Genomic DNA, 17,889 nt, shown 5'->3' with positions numbered 1-17,889 from the left:
AAGGCTATAAAGTTTGTGTATTATACACAGATTGCTGAACAATTGTTAAATTTTAACCGTATCGACGAAGACGCCATTTTGCAAATGAATATGAAGAAAGCCAGAATAGATATAGGCACAGCACTCCTCACCAATTCAAGTAATTTGCTCTGCGTTAAAGTGTGCATATATACGTGTGTTTCAAATTCAGTTGACATGACTGAGCGCTGCATCATGTGTGGACGATCTGAAGAAAGTTTTCAGCATGAAGATTATACTGATCGCTGGGTATGCTATACACATATATTATTCATGTGAGAACTTTATGTATATTTATTGTGTATGTAGATCCAGTGTGGTAACTGTAATGCGTGGGTGCATGTAATCTGCTCAGGAGTAACTGTGGATGACCCTTCAGCACCCTCTTATGAATTTAACTGTATTGATTCTGTCAAACAACGTAAAGACTTTACACATTAGCTAATGACTGTAACAATTGTTGATGTATATTGGCAAACTTTGCTAACTAGTTAGCTATTTCATGGCATACATTAATTATGCTAGCTGCATCGCTTTTATGGCTAGCTATATAGCCTGGCATGACGCATGTCAGTGAATACATTAGTAGTGAATTGACAACATAGACTGATCACCGGCATCATGGCTGAGAATCCACGAAGCACAGGCCTAGCCGAGCATACAAGGCACAGCCTGTAGCCTCATACCCGATCACTGGCACTGTAGCTTTATAGTTTAAAAACAAGCTGTACGAAGAAACTGATCCGGCCATGTTGCTTGCCGCGCCTGGATCATATTCAGCGTGGGGGACCACTTGTAGCAGAGGGGGACCAACCGTGGCGCTCTAGGTTGTCCGGGGGGGGGGGGGGGGGACAAGTTGAAGTGTCTCAAGTGGTCCGGGGGGACCATATAGCGCGGCTTTAACTAGTCCGGAGGAACTGATTTTGGGGGGACCAATTGTCGCATGACAGTTCACATTCAATCTAACTTGTCTTGGTCTCATCACTGTAAAGTTGTTTCTGCTAAGGCTAGGAGATCACTTATATATCTGCTACCACAGCTGCAAAATCTGTGGTTTATATTCAAGTTTTAGTATATGTGACCACTGCTTGAGTATGCTTGTCAAGTACACACAAAGTATCACACATTAGCGGGGGGTCCGCCACTTTCTCGAAGGGCGTACGAGATTTCGAAATCACAGTGATTTCTCTGAAATCAATGATTTCATTAGTGATTTCATGATTTCAATTGTGATTTCGTGATTTCAATTTTGATTTCGTGATTTCCGTGATTTCACCATTGTTGACTCTCATGGAGCTAGAACAGGTCCAGAAGCTTCTTCATCAGTAAACTGGATGGTAAAAGTTATATCTTCACTAGAGTCTAGTTCGTAAGCAAAGATGCTGGGGCCAAAGCCGTCTGGCTGAGATGATTTCAGGCACCAGTAGCGGTGATGGTTTGTGGTTGTGGTCGTACGGTAGTGCTGATGATTAACAGGCAAGCTAACAGTGTAAAGAGGCTGTCTAAAAATGAATAGAAGCCGTCCCAGAACTTCGTGCATAAGTTATATTCTAACAAGGGTAAAAAAATAATAGGCGTGGATCAAGGAATGCCGCACTGGCCTAGTTATAGCTAGCCGCCGGCATTTTTACGAGGCAATCCACGACTTATCTGCAGCCTATCAATACCATTATCCTCTTAGCCACACAATGTTCAACTAGACACCACTACCCTTACCACTTCATCCAGGTACTTAGCTACATGAACCGGCATTCCTTCTTTCCAAGAGCTGTCATCGACTGGAATAATTTGCCAACTTCAGTGATTGAGTCAGTAAGCCTGCATTATCTAAAAGCTACTACATAGTTGTGCTGTAAAGTAAAAATGGTATAGGCAATGTTAGGCATTGTCGAGTATCGTCTTTACCGGTAGATATAATAAAGCAGTACTGTTATCTTGTGTATTTTTTCCTTGGAGCATTACTCACGTCCCCTTGGCACATCGGCATGTCCAGCAATATTAATAATAAAAGTATAGCTGATGGTGATACATGTGATTAATTAAGTATATTGGAATTGGTTACTATTACATGGTTGCGTGTCATCAGTGGGTCCACATGATTTCAGTTACACTTTTATCACTGAGTTATGATGAATTTAAAACAGTATCTTTGGTAGGAGATAGACTTGGACTCAATCAGTAATGATTAGGTAATGAAAAAGGTGTAAAATTATTTACAAAAATAGATAACAAACAAGTACACAGAAAAGTTAAGCACAAAAGAATACAAAGACTAGCAAATTACAAACTACCACACTAATTACAATAAACTAAACTACTTACAAGCTACACCTACTTAACTACATTATAAAACCTAAACAAAATCTATAATGTCCTCCGTGCAAAGAGCATAGTGTCTGAGGACCATTTTGGCATTGTATTTCCATAAAGTCACTGATTAGGTAATTGTTCTCCGTAAAATTTGTGTGCTATACACTGTTAGCTCCAATCATCCTGCATTATCAGTTCTTCAGATAATATAATGCAAACCAGTATGATGCATTGCCAGCAATGAACATACCTGCAAAATTTAGCAGAACTTATAAACCTTATCTGATCAATATGTGATGTATTTAATCTGCATGAAGCTGACTTAGCTATATGCAGAAAGATAGCTACTAGTATGTATTACCTACCAGTTTTATAATACACAATAGATTAAATCACACCTGAAAGTTGACATAAACAATATCTCTGCTAACATCAGTAACGTGCACATCCCTTCCTTCACAATGGTATTGAAAACTTGAATGGCTCTCTGTTAACAACCCTGATCTCATTTCATATTGACTAACAACCACAGTGGCAGGAAACACCTAAGTACACAGTCAACTGATCTGGATACATCCATGGTCTTCATTGTGTATGCCAGGATTGTTTTATATGAAATGTTTGCTTGCGAGTTATGTAAAGATGTTTAGTGGGTCAGCTGAACAAGCAGAATCATATTATGTGAGCTAATCTTTGAAAAGTTACACCTAGTAGCTAGTTACTAACCAGTACTGACATACATATTTTCTAGACAAGCTGCATAATTATTTGTCCTGAAGCTAATGCTGGGAACTACTTTCTTTGCAAAAGTGTGCTTATAGTTTGCAGCCCTTCTACATGGTTTACCCGTTTCATCATTAACCCATGCAGTCACTATGATGTACCGTCACTTGTGGCTGCGAGTAGAGCCTAAATTGCTAGTTAAAACTGAATAAGATTCCGAGATGGATTCTCAGATCACTTGTATGGCTCCAGTGATGGAAGCTTTTGACCATTAGTGGACTCAGCTTGGGCTGTAAAATTCTAGAGATTGGCAGCCGAACCAGTGCCAGATCAAGTGATTCGGGCCTTAAATCACTTCTGTTATGTTCCAATTAATAATATCGCGTAATTCAATGCGTCCGTAATTTACGGAGATATACGGAGTTTTACGATTTTCGTTTTCAAAAAGTGTGATTTCTGATTTCTTTTGAGTGTGTGATTTCACGATTTCAAATGTGATTTCTGACGAAGCGTACGAGATTTCAAGAGTGTCGGACCCCTCGCACATTAGTAACTGGGTGCTATGGCAAGATATGAAACTAAGACTTGTCTCAATCTCCTGTCATCAAGAAGTTCTAAAGTTGAGTCAAATATTCAGTGAAGCATCACCATACAGGTGTACATGTTTACCACCTCTTCATTCAGAAAATTCCATTATTACTAGATGATTTTGCTAAAGCTAATATGTTTAACAAATATTTTTATTCTGTTTTCACCAATGAGGATACCTCCAATTTAGGCACAATCACAGAGTTCCTTACCTCTCATTCAGTCAGTGAATTTTACCCCAGAAGATGTCTACTATCCAATCTTGACACCAGTAAAACATGTGGCCCAAATCATATCACTCCAAAATATATTACTGAAACTTTCTGCAGAATTGAATTTATTTAATATCAGTAACATTCAATTTGGTTTTCATGTTGACCATTCCACTGTTACCCTGCTGTACATGACTGGAGTTCATGTCTAGAACATCGCAGCACCACTACTCATTGTGTCTTTTCGAACTTTGCCAAAGCTTTTGACTCTGTACCTCATGAGCATCTTCCTCTTAAACTTCATTGTTTAGGTATCACTGACCAGTTGTTGCAATGGATTCCTTCTTTTCTAACTTGCCAATTCCAATGAGTGGTCATCAGTGATAAGTTTTCTGACTGACTCCCTGTTATATCAGGAGTGCTACAGGGCTCTGTACTTGGCCTCCTTCTGTTCATATTATATATAGATGATTTGCAAAATGTTATATTCCACTCCACTTTAAAACTGCTTGTGGATGACATGATGTTGCACTGTATAGAGAAATAAGAAGTTCTGCTGACTGTTTAATACTGCAGCAAGATTTTGACAGCATCTATTTGTGGACTATCAATTGGCAACTATATGTCTAAATACATCTAAATGTCTTGCATTTTTATTTCCAACAAGAGAAACTTATCAATTTTATATATAAAATCAACAACACTACCATCTCATGGAGTTCTATTGTTCAAATTTAATATCTTAGAGTTCACATTCAATCTTGGTCTCATCACTGTAAAGTTGTTTCTGCTAAGGCCAGGAGATCACTTAACTGTTTGCGTCACAGTCATGATGAGGAGCTACCACAGCTGCAAAATCTGTAGCTTATATTCAAGTTTTTAGTTAGACCACTGATTGAGTGTGCTTGTCAAGTGTGGAGTCCATATTATGACATATCTGGCTTAGAGTCTGTACAACGTCATGCTGCTATGTAGGCATGTGGAAGCCAGGATCCAGGAAATGGACTATACCATCTGATGATTGTCTCCATTCACTGTGCTGGCCTAGTCTCTCTGATCATCATAAGTACCGGTCTGTGTCAACACTATATTATGATATCCTCAACAACAAAATGTCACTTAATTTTGATCACTATAATATCACTGCAATACTTCCTGCGCCAGAGCCCATAAACTGTGTATTGCACCATTACAATCTACTATCAACAGTCACTGACTCACTGTCATTACTTTCTTTGTCAATACTGTGTTTTTATGGAACACTGTCTCAATTGATACACTCTCTATCAAATCTGTAAAGTCTTTTTGTCATGCCATTTATCGTTGTTTTTTGTACTTAGTTTTTGAGACTAGATCTCTGCATGTTTTTCGTCGTACATTGTGTTATTGCCCTTTGTCCTTGTAATGCATATTTTTTTAAGTTTTGTTCACTATGTCAATCAAAATTTACAAGGATTAGCAAACCTATATATTTTTGGAAAGCTTATATAGGGTGCATAGGGAATCTGAAAATTAATGTTTACATTTGCACAGATTCCTGCATGGTAGTTAATTTTCGGTTTTAAAAATAGCACCCTATAAAAGGCTAATTTCTCAACAGTTTCTTATTGACAGAATTGCAAACAAACAATTATTACATGTTTTCATACCCTTAGAATTTATTAGTACATATCTCTAAAATGTTAATATACAACTAATACAGCTAATTCAAACATATAAGCAGATTATCCATAATAATCATCATCACGCACTGTTATTACTTTCGATGTTTAAGTTTTTATTGCTTGTACACAAACAGAAGGTGAGTTGTTGCATCAGCATGTCATTTTTAGCATAGAGCGGTTAGATCTACTAACCAACTCAATAATGGTTTGTGATGCAGGAAAATTCAACATGGTGACAGGCAGCAACTGGCCATAGTGTCCTTATAGTAAAGCAGTTCAAAAGGCTGTTGATGCATGACAGTGGCACCCAGTTTATGTGCCCTTCTAGTGTGGTGGCAACTTGTTGCTCTCTGCAAGTTGTTTGCAGAACATGATTGTGCCATCTTAAATCTCTCTAAGCTATAAACTCTTATACCTGTAGAACATAAAAAGTCATCCATTTTATTGGTATTGCGTATCATATATATTGTACCAATATGGTGAGCTTTTGGCAAGAAAAAGACACAAGCTTTACCTATCTATGTTTCATGCATACACTGTAACTGACAGTTCCATGCATTCACTGGAACTGACAATGTTGGGCAGGAATAAACAAAATGGAGTGGTTTTAGCAATACATGAAAGCTGCACTTTCCAGAACACTGCTGGAACTACCAGTTTAGGGTAAACTTACAAAAGAAGTGAAAGATGAAATGTGACCGGGCCTGTGAAAACAGGGCATGTGGGCACAAACTACAACCACTCATGCTACAAGCCATATCTCAGTATGGGAACAGAATATTAGCATTCTGTAACTTGCATCATATAAAGCCAATTAAATGTCTACTAAGTGCATTGCCATAGCATAATGGTATAAAAAGTTATGAGTGATGGAATTGTAAAAAAGTAGGCAAAAATCATGTTGCCCACATGCCCTGTTTTTGCAGGCCCGGTCAGAAATAGAAATGCTTTTTTGCTTGAATTACTTTCCAAAGTGTGTTCAGAAAGATGGCCACCACCACTCCAATATATGCAAACATTGCATGAAACAAGTGGGCCTAGGCCTGTCAACCTATTTCAGCCACCAAATGAACTACCTTATTGGCCATATCCAAGTGACATATCTTTTCCCTGTACTACAAAAGACAGAGATCTTTTTCCTGTTATAGCTTATAGAGTTTGTATGGCCAGAACCAAAACATCCATGCATCTGGATTAAAAACACAAGTTCTACATTTGTATATGGTTTTGATGCTTTGCCTCCCATGATCGTGTCAGCCTCTTCATGATTTCTGTTTTCAAAGTTTACATCTGTTTTGACCTGATGCTGAATAGCCAAGGTGAATGTGTTTCACATTATTGAGTATTACTTGTGCAAGGTATACCGTCAGATCGGCTTTTGTTTGTTCATGTGATGAAACTGTGTGGGGAATATGTTTGATGTCTGTATCATCTTCAGTACAGGAGTTTTCCTTGTGGTATCTCTTTCTAGGTTTCTCTTTCAATGAGTCAGGTTTGTACATGTCAATCAATACCAGTGTAACTTCACTAAATCCTACTGACAAATTTGTCATTGAAACTCCCAGCTTCTAGACAAAATAAAACCATTCCATGGACAATGACAGTCTTTGATATATAAGCAATCATTCTGCTCACTGGATGGAAAAATTTCATTGGTACCAACAGCACATGTTAATTTTCAAGGTGTTTGTGACTTGTAACAACATTGATCCATCTGGTGCAAAAAGGGCTTCTGGAGTTGGGGTGAAATCATGGTTGCTGATTGTATTGGTCAAAGTCCCTGTTTGGTCCACCAGACGACCATATATGCAAGATTTTGCATGGTCTCTTTCATATCATGATCAACTGTCTGATCGTGGATTTTTACAGTTTGCTCCTTGCTGCCAGACATATACATTTGTTGTTCTGCTTTTTGACTGGTTCCCAAAGACTATAATGTCTCCATTGATACTTTCTGCTTCATAAATTTTTTTCTAGCAAATTTCATCAGCATTTAAGATCTGTGGAACATATTCTTACAAGTACACAGAAAAATTTGGAATTTTCAACTAGAGTAGGGACCATAGGATATCGATAAAAAGTACTGAAACAAGCTGGAGTAGTGCGCGATATTAAATCGCAGTAAAACAATAAGAAGTGTTATATCCCTACTGTGCATTTCCATTATGGCATCTTGAGCACAGTATAGGGATATAACACTTTAATATCATGCACTACTCCGGCTTGTTTCAGTACTTTTTATCGATGTGCTATGGTCCCTACTCTAGTTGAAAATTTCAAATTTTTCTGTATACTTGTTTGTTAACTTTTTGTAAAATTAATTATTATGACTTGATAAATCCACGCATAATTACGCCGCACACCCCAATTATCATCTGAAAAGTGAAGTATCCATCACACTTCATTCTCAGCTATTCCCAACCCGTTACACAGCATTTCGGATCAAGAACTGTTCAAAAAGCACTTCTGCATACCAAAAGAAAGAAATGGCACTGCGTGCCCCAGTTATATCAATTATTGTCTGAAAAGTGTGAAGTATCCATTACATGCTTCGTTGTCGGCTATGTTCAACCTGTTACACAGCAAGAACTGTTTTGAAAAGTACCTCTACAATCAGAGTAGCCACTATGAAAAATACGGATGATTTCCGTTTTGAAGGGAAGCCATCACGTGCTACTGCACACTTTTCACTGTCAGCAAAGATGAATGGGACACAAAGGAGGAAACTGGTAAGTCCATGAAGAATGCATTGCATGTACTGCAGTATGCCTAAAAGCACCTCTCGGCCCAAAGTGATGCCAAACAGTGAAAAAAATCAAGCCCATAGCATTAGCCATTATCGAGTTATGCTTGTCTGAAGGCATCAGTCAGTTACTTACTTACTTACTTAGTCAGTCAGTCAGTAGACAAATCCGTTTAATAATTTTTTTACAATTCCGTAGCAACTTATTGAAAGTGTTTCAGGTTGATCTGAAAGCTTGTTTGGGTTTAGTTTTACCTAACTAATACTGCCTCATCGTCATCTGGGAAAATTGAAGCTGGTTTTTTGGGTGATATTATTTCGTGAGCCACACCTACTCCTTTGTGGTCCCTACTATACAGTACTGTCAAACTGTATGAAGGTACATCATTTGTGATAAAATTGTATATATATTTGGCTGCCTTTGGCAACAAAAGGATTACTCTAGTTCAGCATTGCAACTTTGATTTTGTCAACAGTTCGTTGTTCTTGGAAGGTTGTACATTGTTGGCTTGTTCAGCTGTCTTACAGTATAATTTTAAAAGAATCTTAGAGAAGCCAAAAACTGCTACCTAGCTAGTATTTGAAATTCCTACTAAGCCAGAATGTACCTTTTAAATTAGTATCATGTTAAGATATTCACAAGCATGGTCAGTACTTATTGAGACAAATAGCATCTCACTCTTGGTAACATTTGTATTTCCATCTTCAAGTTCTTTCCATGTAGCTGTGATGTTCGGTCTTTTATTCATACTTATATCTGGCACCCAAAGCCATTTGTATTTTATTTGATAGAAAGAAAAGTTTACTCAGTGCATCTCCAGCTTCCAGATGGAGAGTATTAGCATTTCTGCAAGAAAAACAAGATGTTTTCAACCTGGTGGAGGTAATTCATCAATGACATGAATGCAATAATATTGGATGACTTCAGTTCCTTCCATGTTTTTAACTGCCGCATCACCTTCCTTTGCATAGGACTTAAAGCTGACTGGTGTGGCAATAGTCCTAGTTTGTAATTGTGATACACTGTGATCCAGCATATCCATTGCTTGCACCAGAAGCCATGTATGCATGCATCCTCAGCCATCCTGTAATTCTTATGATGGACTCAAGCAAACTTCCTGCAGGTGTGGCATCTCCATTCCAAGTTTCATAACCAATTGCAATGTGAGTCAGAGGTACACCGCTAATATTATACACTTGTTGTCAAAGATGTATATAAAAGGCCTAGTCTGCTTTCCACAGCGACTATTACTATAGAGACTACAGCAGCAACTTGTAGCTGTAATTAATGGTTGTTTATATAGATGATGAAGATGGCACACTGTTGGTCCATAAGCATTCCTCCATCTTCCTCTTTCATGATTACTATAATATTATAATGTCACAATAATTTTTTCCTTGTCTTCTATTATCAATTTCCTACACAACACACAATTCCTCTTTCACTTTATGATACTACCACATAAATTCTCATACCTGTGTATATAGTTTACAGGTAATTTACTTTATGAAATTATATAATACTGTGTGTGTGTGTGTTTCCGTCCCCTCATGATCAGCTTTGTATAGCTGCGTACACATGCACATGTGACGACTATAACATTTAACCAAATACATAATCAAGCCCATTCTGTTAAATAAGTGTTAAATTAACTATATAATCCTTATTAATATATCAAAGCGTCCAAATAAATTAAATTCTTTTTGTAATTTGCAGTCGATGATCCAGATAATAATGTATGTATAGTCACACTGGCACATTTACTATCCATATATAGAAATCAGTTTAAGACATTGAAGATGCAGTGTTATGTGTCCTCTGTACTTAGGTTAGGTAAACTTGATAACTTGCTTCTCATCCCCACCTGCATCATTTTCCACCCTATGGTCTATATACTGCCTCAAATTTCATTATGATTATCACATATACATATATTTTGATACTGAGAAGGCCAGCTGTCATTTTACAACACGGGAAATGTACACCTCACTAAGGCAGTAAAATGTAAGTTTTATAACTTTAAGCTAACCTCTTAACAGTTAGCCTTAAACAACAATGAAAAAATGACTTTCCTCCCACATGTAAATCACAAATTTTATTTGTGGATGATAAGCAAATTATCATGTTTGCCTGCATGTACATGGTCTTCCATTCCAACTTGCGTTACAAAGACAGCCACTTCACTAAATTGAGGGACTGGGTTGGTGTGGCTTTGCTACAATAGATAGCACATGCACAATGTACTTTCAAGTCAGTTTTGTACTGTATATATATATATATTAGCATGCATTTGCATATACAGAAATCCCATACTGGCATTTCTTACAGTACGACATCAGAAGACTTAGTGACCTTGCTTCTTGATCTTGATCTTGCTTTTACTTAAATGTCCAACAACTGATTCAGATCACATGATGTGTTTGAACACGTGGATTTTAGTATTATGCTACATGTTGCAGTGTCAAGTGATCAAAAAAGCTAAACCAGTCATTACTCATTAATACATATAGTTGAATTGTGCTGTATGTGTAAGAGGAATTAGTGGTATAAATTAATGACGAGTTTATTATGCATGTATGCCACAGACAAGTCAGTGAAATACTGTAAGCTATTATTACACTTTACAACTGTGTTACACTACATTACATAATGACACATATATCCACTAATCAATTTTATGATGGATGAATTTTGCTACATCATCTAGTTTGGTCATCATGACCATCTTGTGTGAAAGAATGCATCAGGCAGGATACTGGATAATGAATATTGACCAGTAAAGATTATAGCATTCCTTTCCTGTATGAGTTGATTACTATATAAGTCATTATATATAGCCTTCAACAACAATTTTATATGTATCACATGGGACTATCAATAAGAATAACAGTATCTATATAAGGTTGATAGCTTGCCTCTGTGGTGTATACAAATATGGGCCAGCTAAACAGTGTTTATTGCATGCACAGCCAAAAGTGATAATTCCATGAATTTATGTGCTTAACAGATAGTATACCCTGAGAACCATTTTAATGGCAGGCCAACATGGAGTTATTTGCCTAAACCAGTTAATGTAACAAGAATGACATCCCATACAGATATATACAGCTTATAAGCTACATATAGCTGTAATTTATACTGTATGATATATGATATATGTACGAATGCACTAGGATTTTTGTATGATCATGATATAATCATTCAAATTCACAAAAAATGAATCTCTGAAACCATGCAGTTAAATATGGAAAGGGATTAAATGTTCTGGTAGGTAATTCATCACATATTGCTGCTACAGGGAATTGAAACAAAAAGATATTATTTCATTCAGCAAGCGGCTTATAGCAAGTTTTTTGCCTATTAACCATATGCATGTACACCTTAGTCCTTTTTGCCTAGTAACCATGTACATTGTGGTCATCAATGGGTGACCCGATCTTGGAAAACCTACCTTTTCGGCACAAATAGAAATTTCAGAAAGCAGCGATAATAAAATTTTCAAAAAGAATCGCATGGCAATATTTTTACATGAATACATAGAGAGATTATCTTTCTTTGTCGGTATAAAATATTACACGCGTAGGTATTTTCTATCATGAGATATTCCCAAAAATGTCGCACTGTGTAGCCATTTCACTGTATGCGTAACACGGGAACTTACAAATCATCCCATTTGTTCCAGCCGTAACTTCTTTTCCGCGCCAACCTTCATTCTTTACGCGCCAACTCTCTATGGCTACTTCATCGAGAAGAAGCGGGGTTTTGTCGGCTATTAACTCCTTAGCGAATGATGGAATTGTGCGACTAAGCTCTAATGACTACGCACAGTTTGAGGCGCTTGTACAGGATTATTTTGATAAAAGTGACGACAGCAGTGATGACGAAATCAGTGACCAAGAAGGTAAGGAATGCGATGAAACCACCGCAGCAATCCTTTTAACCGCTTACATTACCCACAGAGACAACCAGGCGGCGCAAACGAAAGAAATCGAGGTCTGTTGTGGCAGACACAAGCAATATTGATGAATGTGATGACATACAGCAAGGTAATACCATACTAATACACATAAGTTACATACATTAACTTGAAACAATTTTGAATACATGTAGATATTTTTGATGCTGAAATAAGAGTTTCTCCTATTGCTACCACTGTGCCAACAGACACCGCTCATCTAGATACAACCAATTCTCTGCCGTCTCCTGGTTCAGTCACTAGTAGCACACCACGTAACCACATTGATACAAACTGGGAGGATGCTTCTTGTGAAGACAGCGCTATTAGTCACAGCCAGCCTAGTAGTGAGCACACAAATAACCACCAATTATATGTCAGTGAACAGCTACCTGCTAATCATAACTGGGTTGGTAACAGCTATAACCATTCGTCCTGGTGTAGTTCCATTACTGAGCAGTGGTCTGGCTATGGTAGTCAGCTTACCAGTCAGCATGGTCATCTGTACACTTCACAACCATTTCCCGTCCAAAATTGGAATAGCACCACCAACTGGCTTCCTACTCTTGGTCCTGGTGAATTGCAACTTGATTTCACTGGTCAACAGATACCAAGGAATAGTACCTGGTTTGCTGCCAATGCTGACAACCAACCACATCACAGCCAGTACCTAGTTGGTGATCAATCACATAATAATGAAGGTTACAGTTTAATCAGTAGTGGTCAGCACTTACCAGTTACAAGCCAGTTGTTAGGTAGTTCCCCAGTTTGTGACTCTCGTGAAGCACAGACCAGTAATAGTCAGCCGTCTTTCTCCATCAATAGCAATGAAGTTGCCAACAGCAGAGCTGCCAGACTCCATACTAACGATGATGATACTCCTATGAGAGAAAACAACACAAGTACTAGGAGACAACCCCATCACGACCATGATGACGATGATCCACAACAATCAAATGAGGAAAAATGTGCAAAATTTGTGAATGATACCTGTGGTTGTAAACTGGCAGTAGGTGATAGGCCATGTAGCACTTTGTTTACAGCTGAGTATTATCGTGACATTCGAGCACAGGCTGCTTTGCTTTCTCATGAACAACTTGACATGGTAATCCTAGGCTCAATTATGTCCACCATAAGCACTGACGAAGACATCGTTCATGGTCGTCACAAAATTGAGAAGCGATCTAGGTACAGAACGGAGCACATGCACAATGGACATCAAGTTTGTGCGGCTACCTTTGCTTTCCTTCTTGGAGTCGGACCAAAGTACAAGCTGCAAGCTCTCAAGAAGCATTATGCTGAAAATGGGTTGACTGTAAGAGAGCATAAAAATAAACGACGCTTACCACCTAAAGCACTCACGTACCAAGATCAGACAGCACTTGTACAGTTTTTGCAAAACTATGCTGAGGATAATGCCATCCTGCTGCCTGGTAGGATACCTGGGTACAAACGAGACGATTTGAAGCTGTTGCCATCCAGCTGCAATAAGAAGGTATTACTTTTAATAAAAATAGGAATATAGTAACATACAATTGGGAATATGATAACCCGGACCAGACCAAAGATCAATTCTCCAGGAATACAAGATTAGGCATATTTTACTGTTATTTGTATTCCTGTAGGTTCTATACACTACTCACCTTAAAGGAACTATGCCAAGAAGGCGATCGCCATATTGAACAAGACGCACAATCCACTTTGGAACAATCCAACTGAGCTAAAACGCTTTCTAACGCATTTCACTACACAATCACTACAAAGCTACGTGTTCTTCCTGCTGTACTTGCATAGAACAACAGGCACACAAGAGTGGCTGCCTGGATTTATTAGAGTCATGAACTTTACACAAGATATTTATATTCAGGAATAATTCACTATTGCCTACCTTGCTTAATTCAATGTGTTATCTATCACCAAATTATTGTAGAATGTCCTGGGGATAAATGACTGCTCAGTGCGACTCTAATAAATTCGGACAGCCACTCGTGTGTGTGACTGTTGTTCTACACAAGTACAGCAGGAAGAACACATAGCTTTGTAGCGACCATGTGGTGAAACGCATTATAAAGCGTTTAACTTAGTTGGATTGTTCCACAGTGGATTGCGCGTGCTGTTCAATATTGTGATCTCGTTCTTGGCATAGTTCCTTCAAGGTGAGTAGTGTATAAAACCTATAGGGATACAAATCATAGTAAAATATGGTTAATCTTGCATGCCTGGAGAATTGACCTTTTGTCTGGTCCGGTCCAGGTTATCATATTCCCCACATACAACATAATAGTTAAGTGATTGATTGATTACTAAATTATGCACCTGTACACATACTGATCATGAGTGATTTTTATTACAGTGTGTATGGGAATGTTACAAGACTTCATGCATCACTACTGGAATTCGCTATGCTGAACTTACAACATTTCGCAAGTACTGGTGTCAGCTCGCACCTCACATTGTGATCACTAAACCTAGGAGTGATTTGTGCTGGACTTGCCAAACAAACAGCACCTTGATTATGAAAGCCATCAATCGATCCGATGAGGAAAAATCCCAGGTATTGTGCTTGTTTCTTAATGAGTCCTAAATAAATAAGTACGAATAACAATGAACTTAGATCTTTTATTACCATTTTATCAGACCATCAAGCAAGCCGAAAGACACCTCAAACTGGTTAAGGAAGAAAGGGCAAAATATCGGGGCGCTTGTGAGAAAAGTGCAACAACTCTGGAGAAACTCTTCTCTGCTGGACCCCCACCTCCAGATGCCTGTGTACCACCTAAGAGTCATAAAGGGACGATACACTACAGTTTTGATATGGCACAGCAGGTATTTGAATATACTTAAAGTTTTGTAGATGTACCTTGTCTGCTTATAGGTGCATTACCCGTGTGATCCCTTTCAGCCAGGTCCAATATACTTTCTCACACCACGTAAGTGTGCCATTTTTGGCGTTTGCTGTGAGGCGATTCCTCGGCAAGTAAGACATTATCTATGAAAATACTGTTTGATCAGTGCTACACATTGTTTTCTTATAGATCAACTACCTGATTGACGAGGCATCTAATGTTGGAAAAGGTGGCAACATAATCATCTCAATGTTGCACCATTTTCTTGCACACCATAGCCTTGGTGAAACATCTGTACACTTCCATGCAGACAACTGTACTGGGCAAAACAAAAATCGATATTTAATGTGTTATTTGATGTGGAGGATACTCACTGGTCTCCATACTGAAGTGAAGATTTCATTTCTACCAGTCGGGCACACTAAATTCTCGCCTGACTGGTGTTTTGGTCTTTTCAAGCGACGTTATCGCAAGACGAAGATAGGTTGTCTTGATGACATTGTTGCTGCAGTCAACCAGTCAGCTGCTCCTAATTTTGCCCAGTTAGTTGGCAGTCAAGATGGAACAACCATCGTTCCAATGTACAATTGGAGCGATTACTTCGAGGAGAAAACAGTGAAAACCGCGTTAAAAGGCATCACTCAGATGCATCATTTTAGGTTTCTGAGCAGCCGCCCTGGAAAAGTGATGGTAAAAAACACTCACGATGACCCAGAACGTACGATCAGTCTGCTGAAATCATCATCATGGCGTCCAGAACCTGGTGAACTGCCTAATGTAATTGTTCCAGCAGGACTGTCAGCAGAACGTCAGTGGTATTTGTACGAGAAAATTAGAGAGTTTGTTCCTGAAGAGGCACAGGACTTGGTCTGCCCTAAACCCACTGTCCCTAAACCATGAGAATAGTAACATTATTATTTAGATATGTAGCTGATATGTGTAAATATTCTTAGTTATTCATTCTGGAGACCATTATTTCAAAAACGACATGTAAGTATTTCTAGTACATTGAAGCGTATGCCACATTGCACACTTCTCTTGAGGCTTAACAAAAAATGTATACAATGTCTACCCTGAAAAGCCACTGATTTCATGAATTTTTTTGCACTCTGCCAATATGTTCTCTGAATGCAAGCTTCTGCCAACTGCTGTTAAAAACATACACACTTAGTTCCATGCTATATAGTACAGTTGAAGAAGTGGGTATCATTTTACGCTACGCTGCTTGCATATGCTAGCACATAACCACAGTAAAAGCAAAAACAGACTAAAACAATTCCTGCCGATTATTACTTGCAACACAATTCAAAGCTCCTTACTCACTTGGTACTTACTTACAAGGGTATCAACAGTGCTAACTTTAATCCAGGCCACTACTAGTGGCTTTAGCTAGCACACTGTGTATAAACAATGTAAACCTTTAGTAGCCTAGACACCTGGCTAAGTCAAAAACTTGTTTACACCCACAGGTATGCAATCAGACAGCTTAATTCAACTTTTAACATTTGCCAGCAAAATAATTATGAACCCTATTGTTGCGGTGTACGTGACTTTCTATTATAACTTTAGCTCCCTATTATAAGCACTGGGAAAAACAGAACAGTGGCTCTAGAAAACTCCTAAAGCTAAAAATCGATTGTCGTGCTGAACATCGCTATCAAATTACACAAAAACTCTACCAGTGAGTAATATTACACATAATCTACAGCGCCGGCCTTACAAATATTCAAAAAAGACTTACTTGATCCATGAACAAACGGAGCAATTTTCCTCTCCTTAGTATTGTTGTCTTCTATCCCCTTCGTGTTCATCTATTATCCGTGCGCTCAACAAAAGTTGTAAAAGAACGCTGCGTAAGGCAAGAAAGAAGCACAAAATCAGTGGTGCCGTGACACATGTGCTCTCTCTTCAAACATCACGTGATTTAATTAAGCAAGGACACGTGATATTATTACAACGAATCCGTATTTTATCGCTTCTAATCGTTTAAAGCGAATGGAGTTGGTCAAGAAGTGATTTGTTCCCATCTGTCGACTTTAATCACTTACGGACAGTTTACGGAAACATACTACAGCACAACTCAACCAATAATGAAAAGTTAGTTTGTAATGTATTGGAGAGTAAATTGACCATAACTTTATAACGCTTGTATGAATCGCTCTGAAATTTTCACACAGTGTGCACAACAATATTTCGCCTTATTTAAGCTATAAAAAGCATTTTTGACCAGTGTGCCGAAAAGGTAGGTTTTCCAAAATCGGGTCACAATGGCGGATTCAGGATGGGGCATTTGGGGCAAATGCCCCTCTACCTTGTGGAGGAGCCATATTACTGATTAAAATACTAAACTTTGTCAAGCCAAGATTAGCTTATAAAATTCACGAAGATATGTAGCAATTATTACAAATTCACCTGAAACCAAAGTGAACCAAAGTCAAACTAACTGTCACCCAGCACCTTCATGCGTACTAAGCGCCTCTAAAAATAATTATCGTGTTGCTGTTGTTTAAGACATTCAGAGCCTTTAAACCGCTTTTAAGACTTCACAACCATCTGCAAAGGCCATAGTAAAAATCAACAGTGAGATATTGCTAAGAGGTGTATTACTTGCTACTTCAAAAATGCAGCTACTAGCAAGAGAATCTGGGTCTCCCCAACCACCTGCAACTTAGCCTGTTTGTGCCCCTCCCCTTGCCAGGCCCTGCATGTATCCGCCCCTGGTCATGGTTAGTTGATTTACTTCTTATGGACAGATGGATATCTTAATTGTACTTTTGATGCACGTTTCCGAGAATTGCCTGCATGCATGTGCTTTGTAAAGCAGAATCA

The 17,889-nt window shown here is 38.4% G+C and overlaps 1 protein-coding gene and 2 long non-coding RNA genes across 4 annotated transcripts; 2 read left to right on the top strand and 1 right to left on the bottom strand.

Annotated features, from left to right (window-relative positions):
• Nucleotides 1–2: 2 nt before the first annotated feature.
• LOC136239514 (uncharacterized) lies at nucleotides 3–427 on the top strand. The gene is made up of 3 exons (XR_010693501.1): nucleotides 3–139; nucleotides 191–267; nucleotides 328–427. It is a non-coding gene; the product is annotated as an uncharacterized lncRNA (long non-coding RNA).
• Nucleotides 428–11,704: 11,277 nt separating this feature from the next.
• LOC136238109 (uncharacterized) lies at nucleotides 11,705–17,329 on the top strand. Of its 2 annotated transcripts, none has more exons than XM_066028440.1 (6): nucleotides 11,705–12,160; nucleotides 12,219–13,709; nucleotides 14,568–14,768; nucleotides 14,852–15,040; nucleotides 15,090–15,191; nucleotides 15,250–17,323. In XM_066028440.1, the coding sequence occupies exons 2-6, from the start codon at nucleotides 13,098–13,100 to the stop codon at nucleotides 15,958–15,960; spliced, it is 1,815 nt and encodes a 604-aa protein (XP_065884512.1). In that variant the 5' UTR covers nucleotides 11,705–12,160; nucleotides 12,219–13,097; the 3' UTR covers nucleotides 15,961–17,323. The 2 variants fall into 2 exon arrangements, with proteins under 2 accessions (XP_065884512.1, XP_065884511.1); XM_066028439.1 differs by lacking the exon at nucleotides 11,705–12,160 and having other exon boundaries at nucleotides 12,374–13,709; nucleotides 15,250–17,157; nucleotides 17,238–17,329.
• On the bottom strand, nucleotides 12,248–17,232 carry LOC136238110 (uncharacterized). The gene is made up of 13 exons (XR_010692760.1): nucleotides 16,802–17,232; nucleotides 15,783–15,949; nucleotides 15,435–15,736; nucleotides 15,259–15,374; nucleotides 15,075–15,203; nucleotides 14,841–14,990; nucleotides 13,858–14,794; nucleotides 13,581–13,696; nucleotides 13,451–13,527; nucleotides 13,205–13,398; nucleotides 12,949–13,095; nucleotides 12,607–12,884; nucleotides 12,248–12,555 (listed from the first exon to the last, which is right to left on the bottom strand). It is a non-coding gene; the product is annotated as an uncharacterized lncRNA (long non-coding RNA).
• Nucleotides 17,330–17,889: the final 560 nt, after the last annotated feature.

This window comes from Dysidea avara, chromosome 11 (assembly GCF_963678975.1).
Source record: "Dysidea avara chromosome 11, odDysAvar1.4, whole genome shotgun sequence".
NCBI classification, from domain to species: Eukaryota; Metazoa; Porifera; class Demospongiae; order Dictyoceratida; family Dysideidae; genus Dysidea; species Dysidea avara.
This window is presented reverse-complemented; position numbering and strand designations above follow the sequence as displayed.

Coding starts and splice junctions, on each gene's coding strand:
- LOC136238109 (XM_066028439.1), top strand. CDS start 13,098: ATGAGAGAAAACAACACAAGTACTAGGAGACAACCCCATCACGACCAT. Junction 13,710..14,567: donor CATCCAGCTGCAATAAGAAG/GTATTACTTTTA, acceptor TTTTTATTACAG/TGTGTATGGGAATGTTACAA. Junction 15,192..15,249: donor GTGAGGCGATTCCTCGGCAA/GTAAGACATTAT, acceptor GTTTTCTTATAG/ATCAACTACCTGATTGACGA.